Below are 22,388 nucleotides of genomic sequence, written 5' to 3' on the forward strand. Positions count from 1 at the left end.
GATTTATTGGGCCATTTGAGATTGTTCGGCTGATCAATCCTACTGCTGTCAGGCTGAAGCTGCCTCGCGCTATGCGCATTCACCCAACCTTCCATGTCTCCCAGGTCAAGCCTGTTGTGGAGTCACCTTTGTGCCCTCCTGCCGGGCCCCCTCCGCCCGCCCGGCTTGTGGGTCATGGTCCTGTTTTTTCTGTGCGTCGGCTCCTGGATTCTCGCCGGCGTGGCAGGGGTTTGCAGTATCTGGTGGACTGGGAGGGTTACGGTCCTGAGGAACGTTCCTGGGTGCCCCGTGCTTTTGTTGTGGACCCTGGCCTTATTCGGGACTTTCATCGGGCCCACCCTGGCAAGCCTGGGTCACCAGGGGGCTCCCGTTGAGGGGGGGGTACTGTCAGGATTGTGTTTTACTATTATGTTGTCATATGTTTTTTGTGTACCTTGTAAGTCAGAGATCCCACTGGGCATGGTGGTGTTAATTGGAGATTCTCCTCACCTGGCAGTAATGGGAGATGCCACGCACCTGCTGCTGTCTGGCCTTACCAGCCTACTTAAGAGCCAGTTTGCAGTCTACTCGTCGCCAGATCGTTGCCTTACCCTAGTGGTACAACACCGGCCATTAAGTGATTTATTGACTGTTGTATGCAGTTTCGTTCATAACAGTGTTTTTGCCTTGTTTCCCTGCCCTACAGTGGAATGCTGTTTTTTCCAGTTGGAAGGACCTACCACAAGCTCTTCATTCTGGCCTGCTGTCCTGCCACCACCCTCTGCCTCAGTGACTTTCAAGGACTCTGTGACTACTCAAAATAAACTTGTTACTGCCTAACTAAATCCACCATCTGCTCCATCCTGGTTCCTGCCTGTCTTCCCACAAACCCTAACATTAATAAAGTTTTATCTTATCTTTTATTCTGTTGTTCTTCTTTAAGTACAATATATTATTTTAAATATAGTAGTATATACACTTTATTATCTATATTATCAAATATAGACACTATTAATTTAGTCTGTCTCATTGTAATCAATAGGTTGGTGCTCAGTGTGGTTTCAGACAATAATGTATGTATGTCGGCATCTGTGAAGAAATAATTCTTTCTTTCTTTCTTTCTTTCTTTCTTTCTTTCTTTCTTTCTTTCTTTCTATATAAAAGATATAACAAAGTTTATCTATATTTGAACTTGTATCCTGGCAGTAAATTTGAATATGGCAGACCACATCAGCAGACCACAGGGTTACTGGAACAATGCAGACAATCCTTCAGCAGAGACCAGTGATGAACAGGGGGGTCTTTACTGACTGGATGACCACGGTTCAGTTTTACTGGCTGTACAAAAAAAGGGGCTGGGAGAATTATAATATATCAAAACAGCGTTTTTACGCGCGTTCTATGAACGCCGCAAAAAGTGGCGTTAAATGACCTCCAAAAACATTGTATTTTTAAATGTTTATCGAAGCTTTAAGAAACGGTGTATTTTACACTGTTTTATTGCAAACGCGCCAAAAGAGTGGTGAGTTATGGCCCTTTTGGCTTGCCATACCGGGACGCTTCTGATACGTGCTGCGGCGCACCAAAGTGGGAAGCTTCTCGCTTCTGATTAGTGATGGGAACTTCGACTCTTTTCACTAACCCAGGTCTTTTACTCTCGAACAGTAAAGTGAACGAATCTTGAACGAATCATGTCGTTCATTTTTACAGCAGGTGGCGTTGTAAAAAAGTCCGCGATTCTCAAGCAGTAAATACTGAAGGCAACAAAACTACTGGTAATGCCACAAGCAATTCAAACCATGTGAAAACGTAGGGAAGCAAATACACACCACAATAAAGTGATTTGTGTCCTACATCCTCCCTGCCATTGTTTAACAGCGCAACAGTGACTCGGTAGCTATCACGTGACAAATAAACAAGAGACCGAGCCGAGAGCGAACGTACTGCTGAGCTTGATACAGCTTGAGCTGTGAACGAACGAAGGAAGACCCGTTCAGAGACCGAGTTGCTTGTCACGTGACAGACAGAAGCACTAGAGAGATCAATCCGAGAGCGAACGTACTGCTCGCCAAACAGCCTGAATGATGAACGAGAACGAGAACGAGACCTTGCAGCCCGACTTGCTGCTCGCCACACAGCCTGAGCAGCCTGGCTGTCACGTGACAAAAGAACGAGGACCTGAGGACGGACCTGAGCGAGTCCTGAACGAATCATTTCTGTTTCCTGTCCTGACCTACTGACTGAGTTTATGCAGCTGCCTGCCATGTGGCGAGAGGATGTACCGCATGAAAATGAACGAATCGCTCACTGTGAGGACCCGTTACTCCCGAGTTATATAAAGGATCTGTCATACTGAACGAATCTTTTGTGACCGACACATCACTACTTCTGATACAGTAACAACCAAACCATTGACTAAAACGGCCGCGAATAGCAGCGAATTCCGCGGCGCAGCCGTAACGTGCAGCAAACGCACTTTTTATGAAGGAGGGGTTTCAACAAAGTCAGGTCTTTTAAAGCAACACTGAATTAAATGTTAAGATTTTTTTTCCCTTCCATAAAACATTTAAGTTGTTCATTAATTCTGGACCCTCTTCCAGTCTGGTGTGGGCATACTCATTGCCCTCTGACTTGTTCCAAGTACATTGGGGTTCACCCCGGTGGACAAGAGGATAGTCTTCCTTTGTCTTCGTTTGGGAGGGACATTAGGGGTGGTCCCTGCATAACCTACAAGTACACCAGGAATACCCTGGTGTACTTGTGGTTATGGTCAGACACCAGCTAACTGCATCAGCAAACTACTACATTTCACCCACTATAGCCTTGATGAAAGGTAGGATACATAGGCATTATTGTGAGGATGTGACAGCACTTGGCCATGCAAGGAAGCCAGGTGATGACAACAGGCAGTACCGGTATGCCGCCTATAGGCATTTCATAATGTGGAAGCACGACTCCCTGGGAGCAGGAAGTCGGCGTGTCATCCCCAGTTGCTCTGCGGACCATTAGAGAAAAGTTTCCTGATCCACACAGACAATACACCGGTTTTGTTCCTGGCATATGTTTTTCTTTTTAGGTAAACTGCAAATTAATAATAACATATCTGTAAAATTTTATAGATGATTGTACACAATTATTGTAGAATTTCTGTTCACTCATAACTTTGGATGTGAAATTTAGATTGCACAACAGATGGTCAAGCCTTCTTGGCGATCTTTGATCTGTGGCAAATACCACTGACTGAATACACATTTTCACTTTTTTTGTTCATTACAGCTATGGCAATAATTATTAGATTAGTCAGATTAGTAGGCCAAGATGTTGATCAAGAATATTTACTTACAAATATCCATCCGTGATTGACCCAGAAGTAATTAAGACAGCCGGGTTTGACACGGCAGTGATTTATTCCAAAGGGACAGCACAGCACACAAAAGAGTAAATGGACATGAAATTGTCCCTAAAATGGTCCAGAGTACTCTCTTCTCACCAGCTTAAGAAAACTAAGGTGCATAACAGGAGTGAGAGTGAAGAAGGATGGAGGACTGGGGGTGGGGGAGGTCTACCATGATTGGCTATGTGGTTGCTGAGGTGTTGCCGAGGTAATTGTCTATCTGACTTTTTGGAAATCTACCAGTTCTGAACATGTTTTTGGTTGAATGTGACCTGACATATATCACCTGAAAGAAATGAGATAACTTTCTCTCTTTCAGTTTCTTTGGTTTTGCTATTTAAAATTATGTGTTGACAATTGTAAGATGTTTTGGAGTTTTTGCTTCAAACTACTGACAACATTTCTGCCAATTCCCAATTACATAGATTTCTACAGGTTTTACTTAGAGAAAATAAATAACAAGCAAGTAGAAACTTAAGACTCATGCAAATTAAGATGTTGGCTTTCATTTTTAAATACCACAACATTTTTGTTTCAATTTGTGAAAAGTAAGGAATCAGTATTTGGTGCATGAGTAATGTTTAATTTCAACATTGGTGCATTTGCTAATTTTTTCCTCTTGTTTCTCCTATTGTTGGGTGAATTAATACGTCTAATGGCACAAATGTTGTAATTTACTTTCCACTGGCATAACAAAGCAAAATGATATATATCATTTCATGTAGCACATGGCCATGATAGATATTTGCAATGGTCTAAGCTGTATACTGTATTATAATTCGGACAGTGTAGGTAAAAGTAAAATGTTATTGCTGAGACCCCTTTTCACTTGTGTTTTAACAGGGTCTGTAACGGATGGGGGAGGTACAGGACGACCGAGCTTGCGTGGATCTTCTGGCCTCAGTGTCCGTGTTCTTGGCATGCCTTTATCTGTTTCCAATCTACATTTCACCACCTCTGTCTGCAGTGCTTGAATGTAGCCATATGTTTTTGGTGTCTTCAATGTATAAACGCTATAGCATTTTGCATTTTTTCTGAAAATCTGTGCGTACCTGTTACATAGAAAATATGCTGACTACTATTACTAAAATATTTACTTATTCCTTAATGAAAGAATTTTGGTTGATTTCATCATAGACAATGTCAGTAATTGTGCTACTTACATGTTGGAGCCATCTGCTCTCTGTCTTGTTGGCCAACCAAGATGGACGTTGTAATCCAGGGCAGCCAGAATAACACGGCTTCATAGACCGGAGGAGTGAAAGCAAAAACGCTTGCTTGCATACATGAGGACGTGGTTGTAAAAGCTCTCCAAGTCAGCTGTAGATCTATGGAAGTTAAAAAAATGCTAAATAAAAATACTATATATATATATATATATTAAGGCTGGGTACATTAACATGTTAATCACGCATTAAGGTTGTTTTTTGTTTTTTTTGCTGGCTGCTGGCTTTGATGACAGAAACATGGCGTCCACGTCTCCCTTCCCTGCTGCAGCGGTGATGATGTAATCAGGAGAGAGCAGGTTTATTGAAATGAAGACATGTTTTCTCTTTGTCTCAACCCAAATCACATAACGTCGTGATTTTGGGACGGGAAACTGCTCCCAAAAGACAAGAGAAACTTTTTATTTATTATTATTATTTTTTTAATAAATGCAGTTTTAATTTATGCATGAAGCATAAATGGGGCCGCCTTCTGCCTCTGGTTCTGTGAATCTTGGCCATAGCGAGATGAAACTTCCAGCTGTGGAATCTGTGAGATGTGAGCTTTCAGTAGAGGAGTCGTTTGTTCGTGTTCATGGGGATACATCATCTGTGTTTACATGTTTTTTGGAACTTTGTGTACCTGGTCTTTTTTAAACTGTATTTGTTGGTAATAGAAATTGTTTTACTGAGCTGGTAGCTGAGATTCTGGACTTTCTGTGGATACCACACATGTTTATAGTTACATTTACACATCTGACGTTACACCCGGAAACAAGATGTTAACCCCTTAACTCCTGGTAGCGGAGGCTGCAGGTGTAGAGGTGAAGCTAAACAGTCAAGCTAAGAATGAAAGTTTAGAGAATTTATAGGCCAGAAATCTGGATAATGAAGCAGTGAAGCTGCATGGATGGAAGTTATTGTGCATATTGTGAATATTTCTCTCTCCTCACCATCTAGAAGCTGTGAGATTCTCATCCTGCTTTCTGTCTGTTCACCTGATGCTGATATTCATCACATATTGTTCCTTCTGTGTTTAGAAGGAAGCAGCTTCACAGCTTTAAATTCATCCTGCTGACTTTTTACCTTCTAGTTAGTAAATCCTGAACATTTCATCCTTCTTTCTCATAAATATTTGATTTTATAAATATATATGAAGAAATATTTTAACTGTTGCTGTTTAAAGAGAAAACTGCTGCTAAACCTGTTTAGTGCACGGGTCTGCAGCCTTTCCAATCCAAAGAGCCATTTTTCCCTCAGCCAGCTAAATAAAACTCCTTTAGAGACACAAATGTTATGAGACTTTTTCAAAAAGGTTCAGCCAGTGTGGGGGCTAGATAACGGCGTCCGCTCGCCGTTATCTAGCCTGTAAACAGATTCACACCCTGTCTGTGACGCACAGAGAACTACTGCGTTTACACACACTGGCGGCACTGGGTCATCACCCTTCTACCGCTGTGAGCAGCGTCTCTTCTTCTCATATTTCTGCGAGGGACAGCTGCTGCACTGGGCTCACACACACCTGCTCTCCATCAGAGCGGTGTACATCCCCGGAGTCCTTAACAGAGGAGCGGACATTATGTCAAGGGGGGTCCTCGTTAAGGCAACTGGAATCTTCACTCCGATCTGGTTTCACGGATTTGGGGCAGATTTGGCAAAGCGAGGGTGGACCTGTTCGCCACTTGCGAGAATGCACAGTGCAACCTCTGGTATTCATTTGGGCCGCCTGGATGCACCCTCTTTGGGGGTGGATGCATTGTCGCACTGTCCGTGGCCCCAGAAGCTGCTGTATGCCTTCCCTCCTATCCTGCTGATCTCCCCTGTCATCTTCTGATGACTGAAATGCTTCCTGAAGGGAGTGCGCAGACACAGACCTTTGACACGCACTTTAACACATCAGTGTGTTACAGTGAGTTAAATAGAGATGGATTTGGACCCCAAGGCGCAGACACAGACCAACCAGAAGGCAGAGAATGGATCAAACTGAAAAGGGAGTTTAATGAAGGTTTGAGTTGAATCTAGAAACAGTCTGTAATCCAAGTTCAGGAACTGATGACCGCTGTGGGTTTCAGCTGGCCAGACAGAGCATGGCGTGGTGCCAGTAGGAGAGTGGCATGGAGAGTGCAGCTGGAGAGGGGAGAACAGATCCAACCCGGGGAAGACAATCCAGTAGTTGGCGAGACAGACAGGGTTGGAAGGAGCCATAGCACCAGGAGTCTAAGCATAAAACAGATCCTGTTAATTACAAACAGAATCTCAATCAGAAGACTAGTGAGGCCATGATATACCAGATGGGTAACTGGACGATCCGGCGAGGATGCTAGAATGATCCGGTGTTGAAGTACTGCAGGGAAGTGAAGGTGGCTTGATTGTTGGATGAGATCCTGGTGTGGTGATCAGCCCAGGTGAGATGATTGGCGCCCTGGAATAATCTGGTAACCCTCCTGGCCAGGTACAGACATGACACACAAAACAGACAGAGGGAGCCAAACGCACACACAGGGGAAACAGACAGGAACCCTAACACAGTGGGATTCACCGCTGGTTTTACATGCGCTTATTAAAGCCCCGTTTGAGCCTTTAACCGAAGTTCCACTAAAGTTTCTGACTGAAGTTTCGGACAAAGCCTATACTCATAGAAGCTGGGGTTACAGTACGTAACCAACGTTCCTGGCCGATGCAGGTCACGTGACACAGACCGAGGGCTGAAGCGGTGAAAACATCTTCACCTCTCATCCAGATGGGGACTTTCATTTATTGCTGCCTATCCATTATTTCTTTATTACAGGATAGGCAGTCTGAAGGTGCAGACACCTGCTCATGTGTTGCAGAGGGTGAGGAGGAAGAAATTCCAGCCTGACACAAAATGCATGTGTGGAGGAGCTGGAAAGTAGACTACATTACCCATAAGTCAGTGTGTTGGTTCGGACGCCCAGCCAATGAGAGACGGAGATGACACAGACGAAGAAGAGGAGAGAACAGTGGCGCGTCGGGAGATAGATGGCGAAAAAACGAGAGAAAAGAAATTAAAAAAGCGAAAAGCGATCTGCACAGCTCGGTCTGGAGAAAGGAGCTCGAGCTGTCGGTGCAAGAGCTACGGGAGCTACAAGGAGCAACTTCGTGCGACGCCGAGAGTACATTGCAGCTATGTGCGTACAGCACTAGTTAGCTAACCAGTGTAGCCGTAGCTGTTAGCTAAGCTGCCGCCTGCCTGAGTAGAGGGACGTCACCGTACACAGCGACCTGAGGAAGGACGCGCCGAGGGGATCTATTCATCGATGGAGCAGCTTCTCGTCTACCTTCTTACAAAGGCTTTGAGCAGGTGATCACCCACGACTCCTGTTAAACAATAATGCAATAAGGGCCCTATTGCTAGCAAACTGAGCGTTGGATTCCTGACTATTCCTTCTGGATTTCGTTGAATGAGCGGTTAAGTTTCCTTGAGCCCTTCCAGCCTGTTGACATCGCATCTGGACAATTGTTTAAACCTGCATGTGTTTATTGTCAGTTGCAATAGGAAGGTTTTTGCTGCATTCTGTCTGCTAGGACTGTGTTTGAGAGTGCATGTTTGAGTTGATTTATATCAGGTGCAGGTTTTCTAAAGGGTGGCTGTGAAACGCATCTAGCCAGTTCAGTTATCTATTTCTTACACTTAAACAAGGGAAGAGTAAGTCCTCTCAGAATAACGGCAGGTTATAGAAGGGTATCTCTTGTGGTAATTAAGTGATTTCCATGCCTTTCTGAAGAAACCGTGCCAGTGTTCGATGCAACTTTGTTCAGCCAGCGAATAAATATACAGTGTAAGTTACAATTAATTTGTGTTTATTGAGTAGAAATAACTGCAAGGGACAGACACACAGGGAGCAAACACTTTATTGCTGGGGTTAACCTAATTTAATCCTAACTAGACTGGGCGTGGGGAGCGTCAGACGGGATGTTAGCGACCGTAGTGGGAAACTGAGGGATCACGTTTCCATCACCTCTAGAATATACCCTAGTCCTGCACCGTGACACTTAGTAGACCTAGGGCCCACTATAGACACACTGACATCAACACGCATAAAGCTGGGGACGCAGAGACCAAGATCCTTCGTGTTCCGGCTGCCCAGTGGCCTCCAGCCAAGACCCCACTACGTGAGTAAGTTCTGCTCATTACACATGGACCAGTTTTTCTGCATCACTTAGATAGCATCTTCCTCATGTTAGAAAGGTTATGTGGGTGAAAGAAGGCGGTCCTAGAAACCTGTTTTATATGAGAATCAAAGGACAAATCCTGGTCTGAAATAACTTTAAAGTTTTCAACCATGTTACTGAAGGAAAGGTGTATGGCTAAACTTAGCTAGACTCTGTTTTTCTGAGTTAAAGGACGATCTGTGTCTAACTGTTGTATAATAATTGTTTATTCTCTTGCATATGTGACAACATATGACAAAGAACCTGAAGAAGAAAATCAAACCCAGTTCAGGAAGACTGGAAGATGAGTTTTTCCACTTTCCTGTAAAGAAAGTTAAAGTTTGTCAGATCAGAGCTGCAGTCAAAGCAAATCTCTGTGTTTCTGTCTGAAGGAAAATAAACTGAGTTCATCTGTTTTTTCTCAACAATTGACTCCAATACTGATGAGTATAACTGATCATTTTTACGGTGTTTCAACAAGCAGCAAACGGAGAGCAAAGTTAAACTGGAAGCTTCAGTCATCACATAAACTGGATCATGGAGAAACTTTAGGATCACATAGAAGTGAAATGCTGAACAATAATGAAAAGACGTCTTTTTAAATGTTGTGTTTCTGACTCCTCAGAGGTCAGACATGTCTGCTGGCAGCAACCAGAGATCTGAGGATCAGTTTCTGTGCTCCATCTGTCTGGATGTGTTCACTGAACCAGTCTCCACACCATGTGGATACAACTACTGCAAGAACTGCATCACCCGACACTGGGACGTTAACAACAGCTGCCAATGTCCACTGTGTAAAAAGGAGTTTCACTTTAAACCTGATCTAAAAATTAACACCTTACTCAGAGAGATGGTTGCTCAGTTCAGACGTGAAGCTCAGCAGGAAGCCAGCAGCAGCAGCTCAGAGCAACAAGCTGAGTTGAGGAAGACAGAGGCTGAAATCCAGCTGATGATCCAGAAGAGACGACTGAAGATTCAGGAGCTCAAAGAGTCTGTGAAGGTCAGTAAAGATGCTGCAGACAGAGAGACAGTAGAAGGTGTTCAGGTCTTCAGTGCTCTGATGGAGTCTGTTCAGAGAGGCCTGGACCAGCTCGTAGAGGAGATCCAAGACAAACAGAAAACTACAGAGAAACAGGCTGAAGCCTTCATCAAAGATCTGGAACAGGAAATCTCTGAGCTGATGAAGAGGAGCTCTGAGGTGGAGCAGCTCTTACGCTCTGCAGACCACCTCCACCTCCTCCATAGCTTCTCGTCCCTGAAAGCTGCTCCACCCACCAAGAACTGGACAGAGGTCAGAGTCCATCCACCATCATATGAGGGGACTGTGGTGAGAGCTGTGGCTCAGCTGGAGGAGACAATCAGGAAAGAGAAGAAGAAGATGATTGAGGCTGAGCTGAAGAAGGTCCAGCAGTATGCAGTGGATGTTACTCTGGATCCTGATACAGCAAATCCAGACCTCATCCTGTCTGATGATGGAAAACAAGTTTATGATGGTGATGTGAAGAAGGAACTTCCAGATAATCCAGAGAGATTTTCTAAGTGTGTTAATGTTTTAGGAAACCAGAGTTTCTCTTCAGGCAGATTTTACTTTGAGGTTCAGGTTAAAGGAAAAACTGAATGGGATTTAGGAGTCGCCAGAGAGTCCATCAACAGGAAGGGAGACATCACAGTGAGACCTCAGGATGGTTTCTGGACTGTGTGTTTGAGAAATGGAAATGAGTACAAAGCCAACGCTGGTCCTTCAGTCCGTCTCCATCTTCAGTCTGGTCCTGAGAAGGTGGGGGTGTTTGTGGATTATGAGGAGGGTCTGGTCTCCTTTTATGATGTAGATGCTGCAGCTCTGATCTTCTCCTCTACTGGCTGCTGCTTCACTGAGAAACTCTACCCATACTTCAGTCCCAGTAATAATGATGGTGGTAAAAACTCAGCTCCTCTCATCATCTGTCCTGTCAATCAAACTGTCTGATGGTTTTTCTCCATGACCAGTGAATCTGTTTCTGAACCAGTTTCAGTCTGAGTTCTACTGGTGGAGAGATGAGGTTGTAAATGTCACCAGTTCAGTTCATATCTGGATTATTCTGCAGCTCATTCCACTTCTGTCTGTCTCCACGTTTCTTCTTTCTCTTCTTCTTCTTGTGTTGTTCTTACTCTCAAATGTAAGTCGCTTTGGATAAAAGTGTCTGCTAAATGACTGTAGAATAGAATAGAATAGAACAGGATCAAGAGGACAGGTTGTGGGTTTTGAGTTGACTAGAAGTTTAGAGACTTCGTCCTCATTTAGAGAGCGGAAGGAGCATAGTGAGGCACCAGTAGCTGGTTTGGTAAGGCTGAGTTGGTCCGGCTCAGTGAATTTATTACTGATGGTAGCGACCTTTTCAGTGAAGTAGGAAGCAAACATTTCTGCAGTCAGCACAGTGGGAGGCTGAGCAGGTGGTGGAGATAGATAAGAGTTAAACACCATTAACAGTTGTCCTGTGTTGCGGATCTTGTTCTGATAAAAAGGTTTTCTTGGCAAAAGAGGAACAAAAAGTGAAACAAAAACACACAACGCCTGCCTACACTGGAGCCTGGAGACGTGCTGCATCTCAGGGACATTGCTACGGGCACATAGAGACAACAGGTGTTACATCTGCGCCAGGTTCTGCCATGGATTACTAACTGTCCACACCCTTTCCAGCCAGTCATCACCAGCATACTAATCATGCACACAGTTGCTGAAGACTCTTTAGTACTCTTTAGTATTGCAAGTTCCTGAACAAAGGAGCAACATGGAACTTTAAGTTCATTAAAAAAAAAAAAAAAAAGTTGATGTAAAGGAAAAATGCTGACTCGATTCTAAGTTATGTTTTTTTATGCTCAGAGAGTTTGCATCTTATTATTTTTCAATAGCAGAAAAAAGTGTTTAAACAGAAGGCGTTACAATGCTTTTTGGGAAATGATAAAAAAGCACTTTAGCATGGTTTTGTTTCAAAGAGTAAATATTATTTCTTTATAGAGGGAAAGATGTGTTTTTATGAGTATAATATATTAAGAACTTGATTACCCAGCATGCCACGGGCAGGGGGAAGTTGGACTTAGCCGCGTAGGTAGCACTACACAGTTGTAAGTTGAAGGCTGTTAAATAAATAGAAAAGATCAGCAATCACGCCTCGTCTGCTTATTACAAGCATAAGTAAGACAACACAATGAGGAGGAAAAAATTCCATCCTGCCACAAAATGCATGGACAGTTTTTCTGCATCACTGAGACAGCATCTTCCACATTTTAGGAATGTTGTGTGGTTTTCTTCATTTAGTTAACAGTAAATTCACGGCCCATCTCCACTACACTGCTCTCATCACGTGTGTGTTTTTTAAATCATTTCTTTCCTTTGGCACTGTCACTCTTTTTACTTTTCACTCTTCTTCTTTTCGACCCTTTCACAGTTAACGGTAATCCCACCTGTAATTATATTAATGCAGCTCGCGGTGCACGCACACACTTGCACACACACTTGAATCAGGTCCAGCTTGCTGACACACATCAGCACTTTGCATGATTCACACAAACGCACACACACAATGTATAAGGGAACAGCACAAGCACACATGCAGACATTTAATACACAGATCCATGTTGCACACTCAGCTGGCAGACACGCATGCACGTGGTGAAGCAGTGGGACGCACACACGCACTCTTCAGTAATATGCATGTAGCTCTCTTTTTATTTGTAGGGTGATGGACACTTTGAGGTTTGTTACTTGGAATGTGCATGGAGCTGGTATAGAGGAAAAGAGGTTAAAGGTTTTCAATCAGCTGCAGAAAATGAAGGCAGACATCATCCTCCTTCAAGAAAGTCATTTATCAAATTTAACAATAGATCTTCTTTCCACATCCCAGTTTCCTAATGTGTGCTCAGCTTGTTATAATTCTAGACAAAGAGGAGCAGCAACTCTTATTAATAGAAGGTTAAACTTTGACATTGGTAACACAATCACAGATCCAGAAGGCAGATTTATAATAGTTACACCATCCATTCAAAAAGTTATGTATTGCAAATGTATTTGGTCCAAATGTTGATGACCCCTCCTTTAATTACTCCCTCCTCACCTCACTCTGTGCTCACTCAGATAACACCCTAATTATAGGAGGTGATTTTACCATTATATTGGACAAACACAGAACCACAGGAAGTCGAGTCTGGAAATCCTCGGAGCATGCACAATGTGTCCGACTGCAAAACATCAACAGCTGATAGCGAGCGAACCTGACCGAACAGCAGCTTATAAAATTCAGCCATTTATGTTTGAACCGAACTCCGAGCCTGAGAGTGAAGATACAGAGATGGTGGAAGAATCACGTTTACCACAAAACTGTTTACAGAATTTACATGGCAGAGCACTTCACCCCACTTATAAAAAAGAAAACATGGGGCTCATTTGTACATAGCAGGGGGTTAAACTTTTAGGCTCGTCTCTTAGCATTAGCGTTTGCTGCATCAGCAGTAAAGCATGACTTTATATCATTATATCATTCCACGCCTAAAGCATGACTTTAAGCATGAAAGAGGGGTTGGTTTATTCAAATAGCTTCCTGTGATGACGAAATCACAGAAGTAAATTAAAATCACGCGTTTACGAGAGTTTACACTTGTTGGAAGGCTTTCAGGGAAGTTAGCACTTCGGTCAAACACCAATACGCCAAAAAGCTCCAGGTCCAGATGGTTCCAGCACAATTCTATAACCAATTCTGGGAAACACTGGCACCCACTTTCTATAATATATTAGAAATAAAGGAAAAACAAGTTCAGTTACTGTCCAGTTTCATTAATAAATGTAGATTTTAAAATAATCAGCAAAGCTCTCGCTAAAAGGATAGAAAAAATAACCCCTCTAAAAGTACATCCTGACCAAACAGGCTTTATTAAAGGTAGACGTTCCTCTACTAATATGCAAAGATTAATTAACATAATAGATCATTCTGCCCTTCATAATCTGGAATACACCGTCATTTCCTTAGATGCAGAAAAAGCATTTGACCGAATTTGGGTTTGGGCCATCTTTTATAGACTGGATAAAAATATTATATAACAACCCAAATGCATGTGTGAAGACCAATGATCAAACTTCTCCAAGCTTCTGTTTACAGAGAGGAACCATCTACTCACCCAGCTACTTACTGGAGGTAATAAGGAGAGGTAATAATCAGTAATAAAGTAATAATGGATGATTAGAGGTAATAATCATCCAGAGTAATTCCATAGCTAGACAATGTTTTTCTGAGTCAAAGGACAACCTGAGTCTTGTTTTATAATTATTGTTTTATCTCTTGCATACCAGGGATGTTGCTAAGTGTGCGTCCTGCATCCTTGATGCATTAAAATCTGAAAGGAAGCAGTAAACTCACTATCAATGCAATTCATTTCCCCATGAAAAACTACACATAATGAATAACAACTCATTTTTAAAATCACAGTAAAAAGTAAAAGAAACTTCAGTGTTTCTCCTACATTGACTCAGCAGTGGTGGGCCGTGGTAGGATACTCTGCTGTCAGACATTTACTCTGCACATGAACGTCGCATGCAGAGGGTTCTTTCTCTAAGTTCTCTCTCCCCACTTGCTCTTCACTCTTTCAATCATATTAAAACCACAAATCACATGTTTTATGATTTTATCTTCATCAGTGTCTTTAGGGAAGATTTATTTCATTGGTTATCTAAATTTCTGCCTGTTCCTGTTCTAAAAAGAGAAAATGTTTTATTTGGTTTTATAGTTAAAAATAACTGTCACAATATGTTGATCAACTCCATAGAAATACTTGGAAAGTTTTTCATACACAAGACCAGATTTATGAAATCCATTCCCAAATTGTTTGCTTTTCACAAAGAGTTATGCCAGTATTTCTATTCTCTATATCACATGAAGGGAAAGAATGCTGTGAGACTCTACACAAGAATAGAAGCTTTACGTAAGTTTAAAAATCCCTAGCCCCTCTTTCTCTTTTGTTCTTTTCTTTTAATCTATCCCATCTCTTGTATACGCGCATCCCTTATGCACCTGTTGTATTTGACTTTATCTGTGTTACAGTCTGTCCTGCCACTCCTCCATTCACTCCTCACTTCCCTGATCCTCCACACCAGTTCCAGATCCGCTCATCATAATGAAGTCAACCTGCCACACCTGTCTTCCATTGTTTCACCAGTCCTCATATACTCCAGCACCACAGTCACTCCCTGTCGGACCTTAAACCTCACACCTAATGGACTCACTCCCTCTCCGTTCCCAGATTCCTCACCCTGTATCGGTAACTGTATGTTCCTCTTCAGAATACCAGTCACTGAATAAACCTTGTTAACGTTCCCTTGTCTCCCCGGAGTCCTTGTGTAACAATCTGTCAGCATGTTGAAAATTATTTTGTTCTGTTTGTAATCGAAAAACTTTGAAATTAAGAAAAAAACTTGCACTTCAACCAACAGCCAGCCAATCAGAGCACGGCAGCATATTTTTTTGCTTCTTAATTAGTCCAGAGTCTGCATGATAACAAGTTGCTCCTTTACTGGAACGCTGTAACTTGTCCGAGACAATTTGTTAACAACGGCTGTCATCTGGTGGACGTGCGTCTAATGAAAGTGAGTGTGAGACTGTTTCAGAGTGTAATAATTATATAAGTAATGTTCTGGTTGAATATCTGTACAGCTAAGTAAGCTTGTTTGGTAAAATTTGTGTGTAGCCGCTAAGTTATCACTGTTCTACTTAGCATATGCATCCCTTTGACATTTATGTTATTGTGACCGACATTTTGGCATTATAACCAACCAAAGTTTAGGGGTAAAGCTGTATTTGTCATGAGTATGACTCAGCAATTTGAGGAGGCTGAGTAGATATCCTGCACATAACTTGTGGACAGTAGGTGGCAGTGTTGCCTCATGAATGATACTTACAGCCCTACTTTAGATCATTAAGCCTTTTTTGCTTGTAGCTTGCCAGTTGCTCATTAGACTTATTTTATGTGACTTTATATTTAGAGTAACTATAGCAGCTATGTTTGCTCTGTTTAGTTTGACATCTTTATTTTCATGACACTAATACTGTTATTTGTGGATCGATTTAATTCCTTCAGAACCACTGATTCACCAGACGGCTGTAATAACGGATGGGCTCTGTGGTGGAATTAAAGGAACTGGTCAAACACATCTGTGTGATTCTGATTGATCTCCTGGTTCTATCTTCCTGATCCAGTACATTTAGCGTCAGGGAAGCAACTGCTTGCCCTCAAAGTGGTCCTTCGAGCCGGATCAAGAGCCTACAGGAGAACAAGATGTCTGACCCATCAGAGCTAGACCGTAATGTAGGCGTCAGGAGGAAGACTTCCCTCCCCGTACATCTGAAGGATTACATCCTGCCTGAGACCCAAGTAAGATATCCACCACAGACCACCACTTCTACCTCATCTCAGCAGAGGCAGGCAGAAGAGGATAAGGAGAGTGCAGATGGTTCACACTCTACATCCCCAGTGAGTCAGGAGAACTTCAGCTCCCCACTGTGGACAGCAACAGATAAGTGGGATGTAAGTTATGATGTAAGAAGCAAACTGCTGAAGCTCAAGCAGGAAAGGGAAGGCCTTCTAGCTTCTATACAGCAACTCAGACTACAGAACGATGAGCTCAGTGCTCGTAGTGACTTCACACTAGCACACCATGAGCAGCTACATTCTTGTGTTGAAAGAGCAGCTTGTTGCTGAACAGGCTTCTCTGGTTGCTGATGACAGTGTGCAGAGGGTGGCTGGCATTGTCCAGGTAGGTCAAGTAACATCTCTGAGTACTAAAGCTCACCTTCCTCTCCACCTTCTGCATCATCTTGTCCTCTCTCTGAACTATCTGCAGCTTTCTCCAGCTAACTTATAACAACTGATGTATGAGGTCATTAATTTTACATTCATCAATTCATGATGTTTTAAACGTGAACTAATCACATTAAGGATAATTTGATTTAAAAATGTCCTTCGTTATCCTCTATTAATTTAAAAGATGAAGCCAATGTTTTAACTCTTACTAAGTTGAAGGGTGTTGTCATCACTTGTCCAGCATGTGCTAAATTTGGGGACCAGAATGGCAGCAGCAATCAGCTGTGGATCAGCAAGCATCTGCATGAAACGCCTCTCCAGTCCTGCTGGAAGAGCGTTAGGCTAACGTTAGCCTTTCACAACAGTAGCATAGTGGCTGCAATGAGCTGAAGAAATTAAATGGATTCATTAAAACAATAAATAAATAAAAACGCTAATGACAACACCTTAAAATATATGTTGCCTGCATGTGTTTTTCAGATTAAATTGGGAATTATTGAATGTCAGAAACTCTTAGTTTTCATATTCCATGAATCATTCTTGGATCCGACAGCATCCAGCAGGTGATCCAGGTAAGGCCATGGGTGGGAATGTCCTGCTTCACTGCGTCTGTTCCCTGCTCATCATCAGTGCTGCTACCTGGTTCATGTTGTTTCTGCTGCTAGTTCTCCACCTGTTGCTGCTTCTGGAGGCCAGGGGTGTCCAGCTCCAGTCCTTGAGGGCTACAATCCTGCAGGTTTTTAATGTTTCCCTGCTCCAACACACCTGATCCAACTTAATGAGTCATTGTGCAGAACTTCATAGGCTGATGGATCTACTTAATTTGAGTCATGTGTGTTGAAACAGAAAAACATTGAAAACCTGCAGCACAACACCCTGAGGACTGACTGTGGACATCCCTGCTGTAGGCTACCTGTCCGCTCCCTTCTCTCCACCTCACTGACTTTCCCTCTGTAGCAGCTATTTTACGTAGTCGCATCCATTTACAGTGAAACAGTAACCAGCTTATTCTGAGATTGTAAAGTAGTAGAAAGTTGAGATATTTGTTCTCAAATGTAGGCAGTAGAAGTAAAAAGTTGTAGAGAAATAACTACTCAAGTGAAGTCCACATACCTAAAAAAATTCTACTTAAATGCAATAACGAAGAATTTTACTTAGTTACTTCCCACCTCTGGTAACTGAGGACAGCTAGGGTCAGAAAACAGAAAGCACAGATAACTAACAACCAAGACTTAAACTAAACCAAAGGACCACAGAATACACACACACTGAAACACAACAAAAACCCACAGACCATGACATCAACAATGAACTTTGTCAGAAAACTGAAAACCACCAGAGACCAGAAGAAACTCTTAAAGCCTGATGTAGTTCCTGGGTGTGTCCAGCAGAGGGCAGCAGAACAACAACTATCAGGAAAAGACATTTACTTCAGAAACTTCCTGTTTTTAGTTTAAGAAACAAGACATTATAAAGATAAAATGAGAGCAGCAGAACATTAAACAACAAACATGAGTGTAAATGATGCTGGGACTGAACACAGAGGTGAAAAACCATTCTTGTATCATCTCTTGTATTCAACTAAAATACTGTCTGAACCTGAAAAACAAAAACAAACCCAGTTCAAGAAGAGGAGGAGCAACACTGGAAGACGAGTTTTTCCAGTTTCCTGAAATGAAAGTGAAAGTTTGTCAGATCAGAGCTGCAGTCGAAGCAACTTTCTGTGTTTCTGTCTGAAGGAAAATAAACTGAGTTCATCTGTTCTTTCTCAACCACTGACTCCAATACTGGTGAGTACAGCTGATCATTTTTACTGTGTTTCAACAAGCAGCAAACGACACAGAGCCCCCCAGGAGTCACTGATTTTTATTTATTTATTTTAAAGGGATGGTCTCCTAAACAGTAAAGCAGCAACATTCATTTTCATGACAGTCAGGTCTCTCGTGAATAACAGCTGATGAACGACACGTTACAGCGGTCAGATGTTGCTTCTGAGGCAAAATGCAGATGAAATAATCTAAATAAAGAAGATTAAATGATCCTTTTTGAGCCACAATTACCCTAAAGCCATCTTAATAATAAGCTGTAGTGGTTAATACTTCATGAAAATGAGTGGAAATTGGAGTTTATTTAGGCCAAATAAATTACCAATAAATCATGTTAATCTGACTTTACAGTCTAAAAACAAGCAGCCAAAACAGTAAAGCTTAATACCATTTCTGATTACAGCAAACCTATTTGTCCTCTGTTAACGTGGTAATAAAATCATTGTCAGGTGTGCGTGTTATGTTAACTTGATGCTGAGAGGGACAAATGCAGACTAGAAACATCTAAAGAAACTGCGCACAACAGCTTTAACAAGCTGTGTTCTCTCTCGGACCCTTTTTTTGCGAAGGAACGCAAAAGTATTGCGTGTTAACGCAAAAGAAAGAAATGATCCGTGTCCCCTGGGGGGCTCCGTAAAACGAAGAGCAAAGTTAAACTGGAAGCTTCACTCATCACATAAACTGGATCATGGAGAAACTTTAGGATCACATAGAAGTGAAATGCTGAACAATAATAAAAAGACGTCTTTTTAAATGTTGTTTTTCTGACTCCTCAGAGGTCAGACATGTCTGCTGGCAGCAACCAGAGATCTGAGGATCAGTTTCTGTGCTCCATCTGTCTGGATGTGTTCACTGATCCAGTCTCCACACCATGTGGACACAACTACTGCAAGAACTGCATCACCCGACACTGGGACGTTAACAACAGCTGCCAATGTCCACTGTGTAAAAAGGAGTTTCTGTTAAAACCTGATCTAGAAATTAACACCTTACTCAGAGAGATGGTTGATCAGTTCAGACGTGAAGCTCAGCAGGAAGCCAGCAGCAGCAGCTCAGAGCAACAAGCTGCCAAACCAGTAGAAGTTCTCTGTGACGTCTGCACTGGAACCAAACTGAAGGCCCTGAAGTCCTGCCTGGTGTGTTTGGCCTCCTACTGTCAGACTCACCTGGAGCCTCATCAGACATCTTCACGTCTGAACAGACATCAGCTGATGGAGCCTGTGGGGAACCTGGAGGACAGGATGTGTAGGAAGCACGATAAACCTCTGGAGCTGTTCTGTAAGACCGACCAGACATGTGTCTGCTCGCTCTGCCCTGTTTTAGACCACAAGACTCATGAGTTTGTTTCTCTGAGAGAAGAATATGAAGGAAAGAAGGCAGAGCTGGGGAAGACAGAGGCTGAAATCCAGCTGATGATCCAGAAGAGACGACTGAAGATTCAGGAGCTCAAAGAGTCGGTGAAGATCAGTAAAGATGCTGCAGACAGAGAGACAGCAGAAGGTGTTCAGGTCTTCACTGCTCTGATGGAGTCTGTTCAGAGAGGCCTGGACCAGCTCGTAGAGGAGATCCAAGACAAACAGAAAGCTACAGAGAAACAGGCTGAAGCCTTCATCAAAGATCTGGAACAGGAAATCTCTGAGCTGATGAAGAGGAGCTCTCAGGTGGAGCAGCTCTCATGCTCTGCAGACCACCTCCACCTCCTCCATAGCTTCTCGTCCCTGAAAGCTGCTCCACCCACCAAGAACTGGACAGAGGTCCGAGTCCGTCCACCATCATATGAGGGGACTGTGGTGAGAGCTGTGTCTCAGCTGGAGGAGACAATCAGCAAACAAACGAAGAAGATTATTGAGGCTGAGCTGAAGAAGGTCCAGCAGTATGCAGTAGATGTTACTCTGGATCCTGATACAGCACATCCTGAACTCATCCTGTCTGATGATGGAAAACAAGTTCACTGTGGTGTTGTGAGGAAGAAACTTCCAGATAACCCAGAGAGATTTTCTAAGTGTGTTAATGTTTTAGGAAACCAGAGTTTCTCTTCAGGCAGATTTTACTTTGAGGTTCAAGTTAAAGGAAAAACTAAATGGGATTTAGGAGTCGCCAGAGAGTCCATCAACAGGAAGGGAGACATCACAGTGAGACCTCAGGATGGATTCTGGACGGTATGGATGAGAAATGGAAATGAGTACTTTGGTAATGCTAGTCCTAAAGTCCGTCTCCATCTTCAGTCTGGTCCTGAGAAGGTGGGAGTGTTTGTGGATTATGAGGAGGGTCTGGTCTCCTTTTATGATGTAGATGCTGCAGCTCTGATCTTCTCCTTTACTGGCTGCTGCTTCAATGAGAAACTCTACCCGTTCTTCAGTCCCTGTATTAATGATGGTGGTAAAAACTCAGCTCCTCTCATCATCTGTCCTGTCAATCAAACTGTCTGATGGTTTTTCTCCATGACCAGTGAATCTGTTTCTGAACCAGTTTCAGTCTGAGTTCTACTGGTGGAGAGATGAGGTTGTAAATGTCACCAGTTCAGTTCATATCTGGATTATTCTGCAGCTCGTTCCACTTCTGTCTGTCTCCACGTTTCTTCTTTCTCTTCACTGTCGGTGTCAAATAAACCAGAGTCTGATTGTTCCTGCATGATGGATTAGATCATTGTTATATAATGAATGTTGAGTTTTAGGTGTTGTTTTCTTCTTTAATGTGTCCCACTGTTGATGGATTTCTCCCTCTGACTCTGTAGTCATCATCACTAACAGGAAGTTAAGAGGTCTCAACAAGTTCAGGTATTTTAAAGCAACACTGAATTAAATGTTTTATGTTCATTTATTCTGGTACAGAAATCAAACGTCTCAAAGAAATCACTGAAAACTTCATATTGACATGACACTGATGTTCATGATGAGTGTAAATAAATTTCTGATCAGAAGTGTGACTGTGATTCATGTTGATCATCAATAAAAAGACAAATTAAAGACAAAGACTGTTTTTCTGCGTTAGTGTGTGTTGCATCATGCAACGTCATAGCAAGATGGCAAGATGGAAAAGATGAGTCTTGATTTTCAGTTTATGTTCCTTGGTTTGCTGTTGTGTTGGCCACCCTCAAGAGCCAAGTTTGCTGTCCTCCGCTCCGCCCTCCGGCGGAGTTTGTTTTGTTAAAATAATTCTGTTGAAGCATGGTTGAAAAGTAATGTCTGACATTCATTGGTTAAATTTCATGGAATTTTTATTTAGGGGATACTTTGAAAACCTTCTCAATCCCACTAACACGTCTTCCGGTGAGGAAGCAGAGGCTCTCCCATCTCTGGGACTGAGGTTGCTGAGGCAGTTAAAAAGCTCCTCAGTGGCAGGGCCCTGGGGGTGGATGAGGTCCGCCCAGAGTTCCTTAGGGCTCTGGATGCTGTAGGGCTGTCTTGGCTGACACGCCTCTGCAGCATTGCGTGGACAGGTCCCCCAGACTGGCAGACTGGGGTGGTGGTCCCCCTCTTCAAAAAGGGGGACCGGAGGGTGTGCTCCAACTACAGGGGGATCACACTCCTCAGCCTCTCTGGTAAAGTCTATTCAGGGGTGCTGGAGAGGAGGGTCCGTCGGATAGTTGAACCTCGGATTGAGGAGGAGCAGTGTGGTTTTCGTCCCAGTCAAGGACCAGCTCTACACTCTCGTCAGGGTCATGGAGGGGCCCTGGGAGTTCACTCAACCAGTCTAGGTGTGCTTTGTTTACATGGAGAAGGCATTTGGACATATCCCCCAGGGACTCCTGTGGGGGGTACTCCGGGAGTATGGAGTGCCAGACCCCCTTGTACGAGCTGTCCCTGTTCTGCCGGTGTCAGAGCTTGGTCCGCATTGCCCACAGTAAATCAGAATAATTGAGGGTTGGACTCCGCCAAGGCTGCCCTTTGTCACAGATTCTGTTCATAACTTTTATGGACAGACTTTTTAGGTGCAGCCGAGTTGTTGAGGGGATCCGGTTTGGTTGCTTCAGGATTGGGTCTCTGC

At 43.0% G+C, this 22,388-nt stretch overlaps 2 protein-coding genes across 7 annotated transcripts; both read left to right on the top strand.

Moving 5' to 3' along the window:
* Positions 1–6,041: 6,041 nt before the first annotated feature.
* On the top strand, positions 6,042–15,844 carry LOC121653255 (E3 ubiquitin-protein ligase TRIM21-like). 6 transcript variants are annotated; one of them, XR_006012768.1, is made up of 3 exons: positions 6,042–8,716; positions 14,658–14,700; positions 14,820–15,844. XR_006012768.1 is itself a non-coding variant. In XM_042006595.1 (2 exons), exon 2 carries the CDS (start codon positions 9,386–9,388, stop codon positions 10,715–10,717), a length of 1,332 nt encoding a protein of 443 aa, XP_041862529.1. In that variant the 5' UTR covers positions 6,042–8,716; positions 9,377–9,385; the 3' UTR covers positions 10,718–10,956. The 6 variants fall into 6 exon arrangements, 2 of the variants coding, with proteins under 2 accessions (XP_041862529.1, XP_041862530.1); XR_006012769.1 differs by having other exon boundaries at positions 6,042–8,712; XR_006012770.1 differs by having other exon boundaries at positions 6,042–7,900.
* A 1,512-nt stretch (positions 15,845–17,356) lies between these two features.
* On the top strand, positions 17,357–21,361 carry LOC121653254 (E3 ubiquitin-protein ligase TRIM21-like). The gene is made up of 2 exons (XM_042006594.1): positions 17,357–18,365; positions 19,178–21,361. Exon 2 carries the CDS (start codon positions 19,187–19,189, stop codon positions 20,828–20,830), a length of 1,644 nt encoding a protein of 547 aa, XP_041862528.1. The 5' UTR covers positions 17,357–18,365; positions 19,178–19,186; the 3' UTR covers positions 20,831–21,361.
* Positions 21,362–22,388: the final 1,027 nt, after the last annotated feature.

Source organism: Melanotaenia boesemani, chromosome 14 (genome assembly GCF_017639745.1).
Source record: "Melanotaenia boesemani isolate fMelBoe1 chromosome 14, fMelBoe1.pri, whole genome shotgun sequence".
NCBI lineage: Eukaryota > Metazoa > Chordata > Actinopteri > Atheriniformes > Melanotaeniidae > Melanotaenia > Melanotaenia boesemani.

Excerpts from the sequence above, each read along its gene's own strand:
- LOC121653254 (XM_042006594.1), top strand. The coding sequence starts at position 19,187 with ATGTCTGCTGGCAGCAACCAGAGATCTGAGGATCAGTTTCTGTGCTCC.
- LOC121653255 (XM_042006595.1), top strand. The coding sequence starts at position 9,386 with ATGTCTGCTGGCAGCAACCAGAGATCTGAGGATCAGTTTCTGTGCTCC.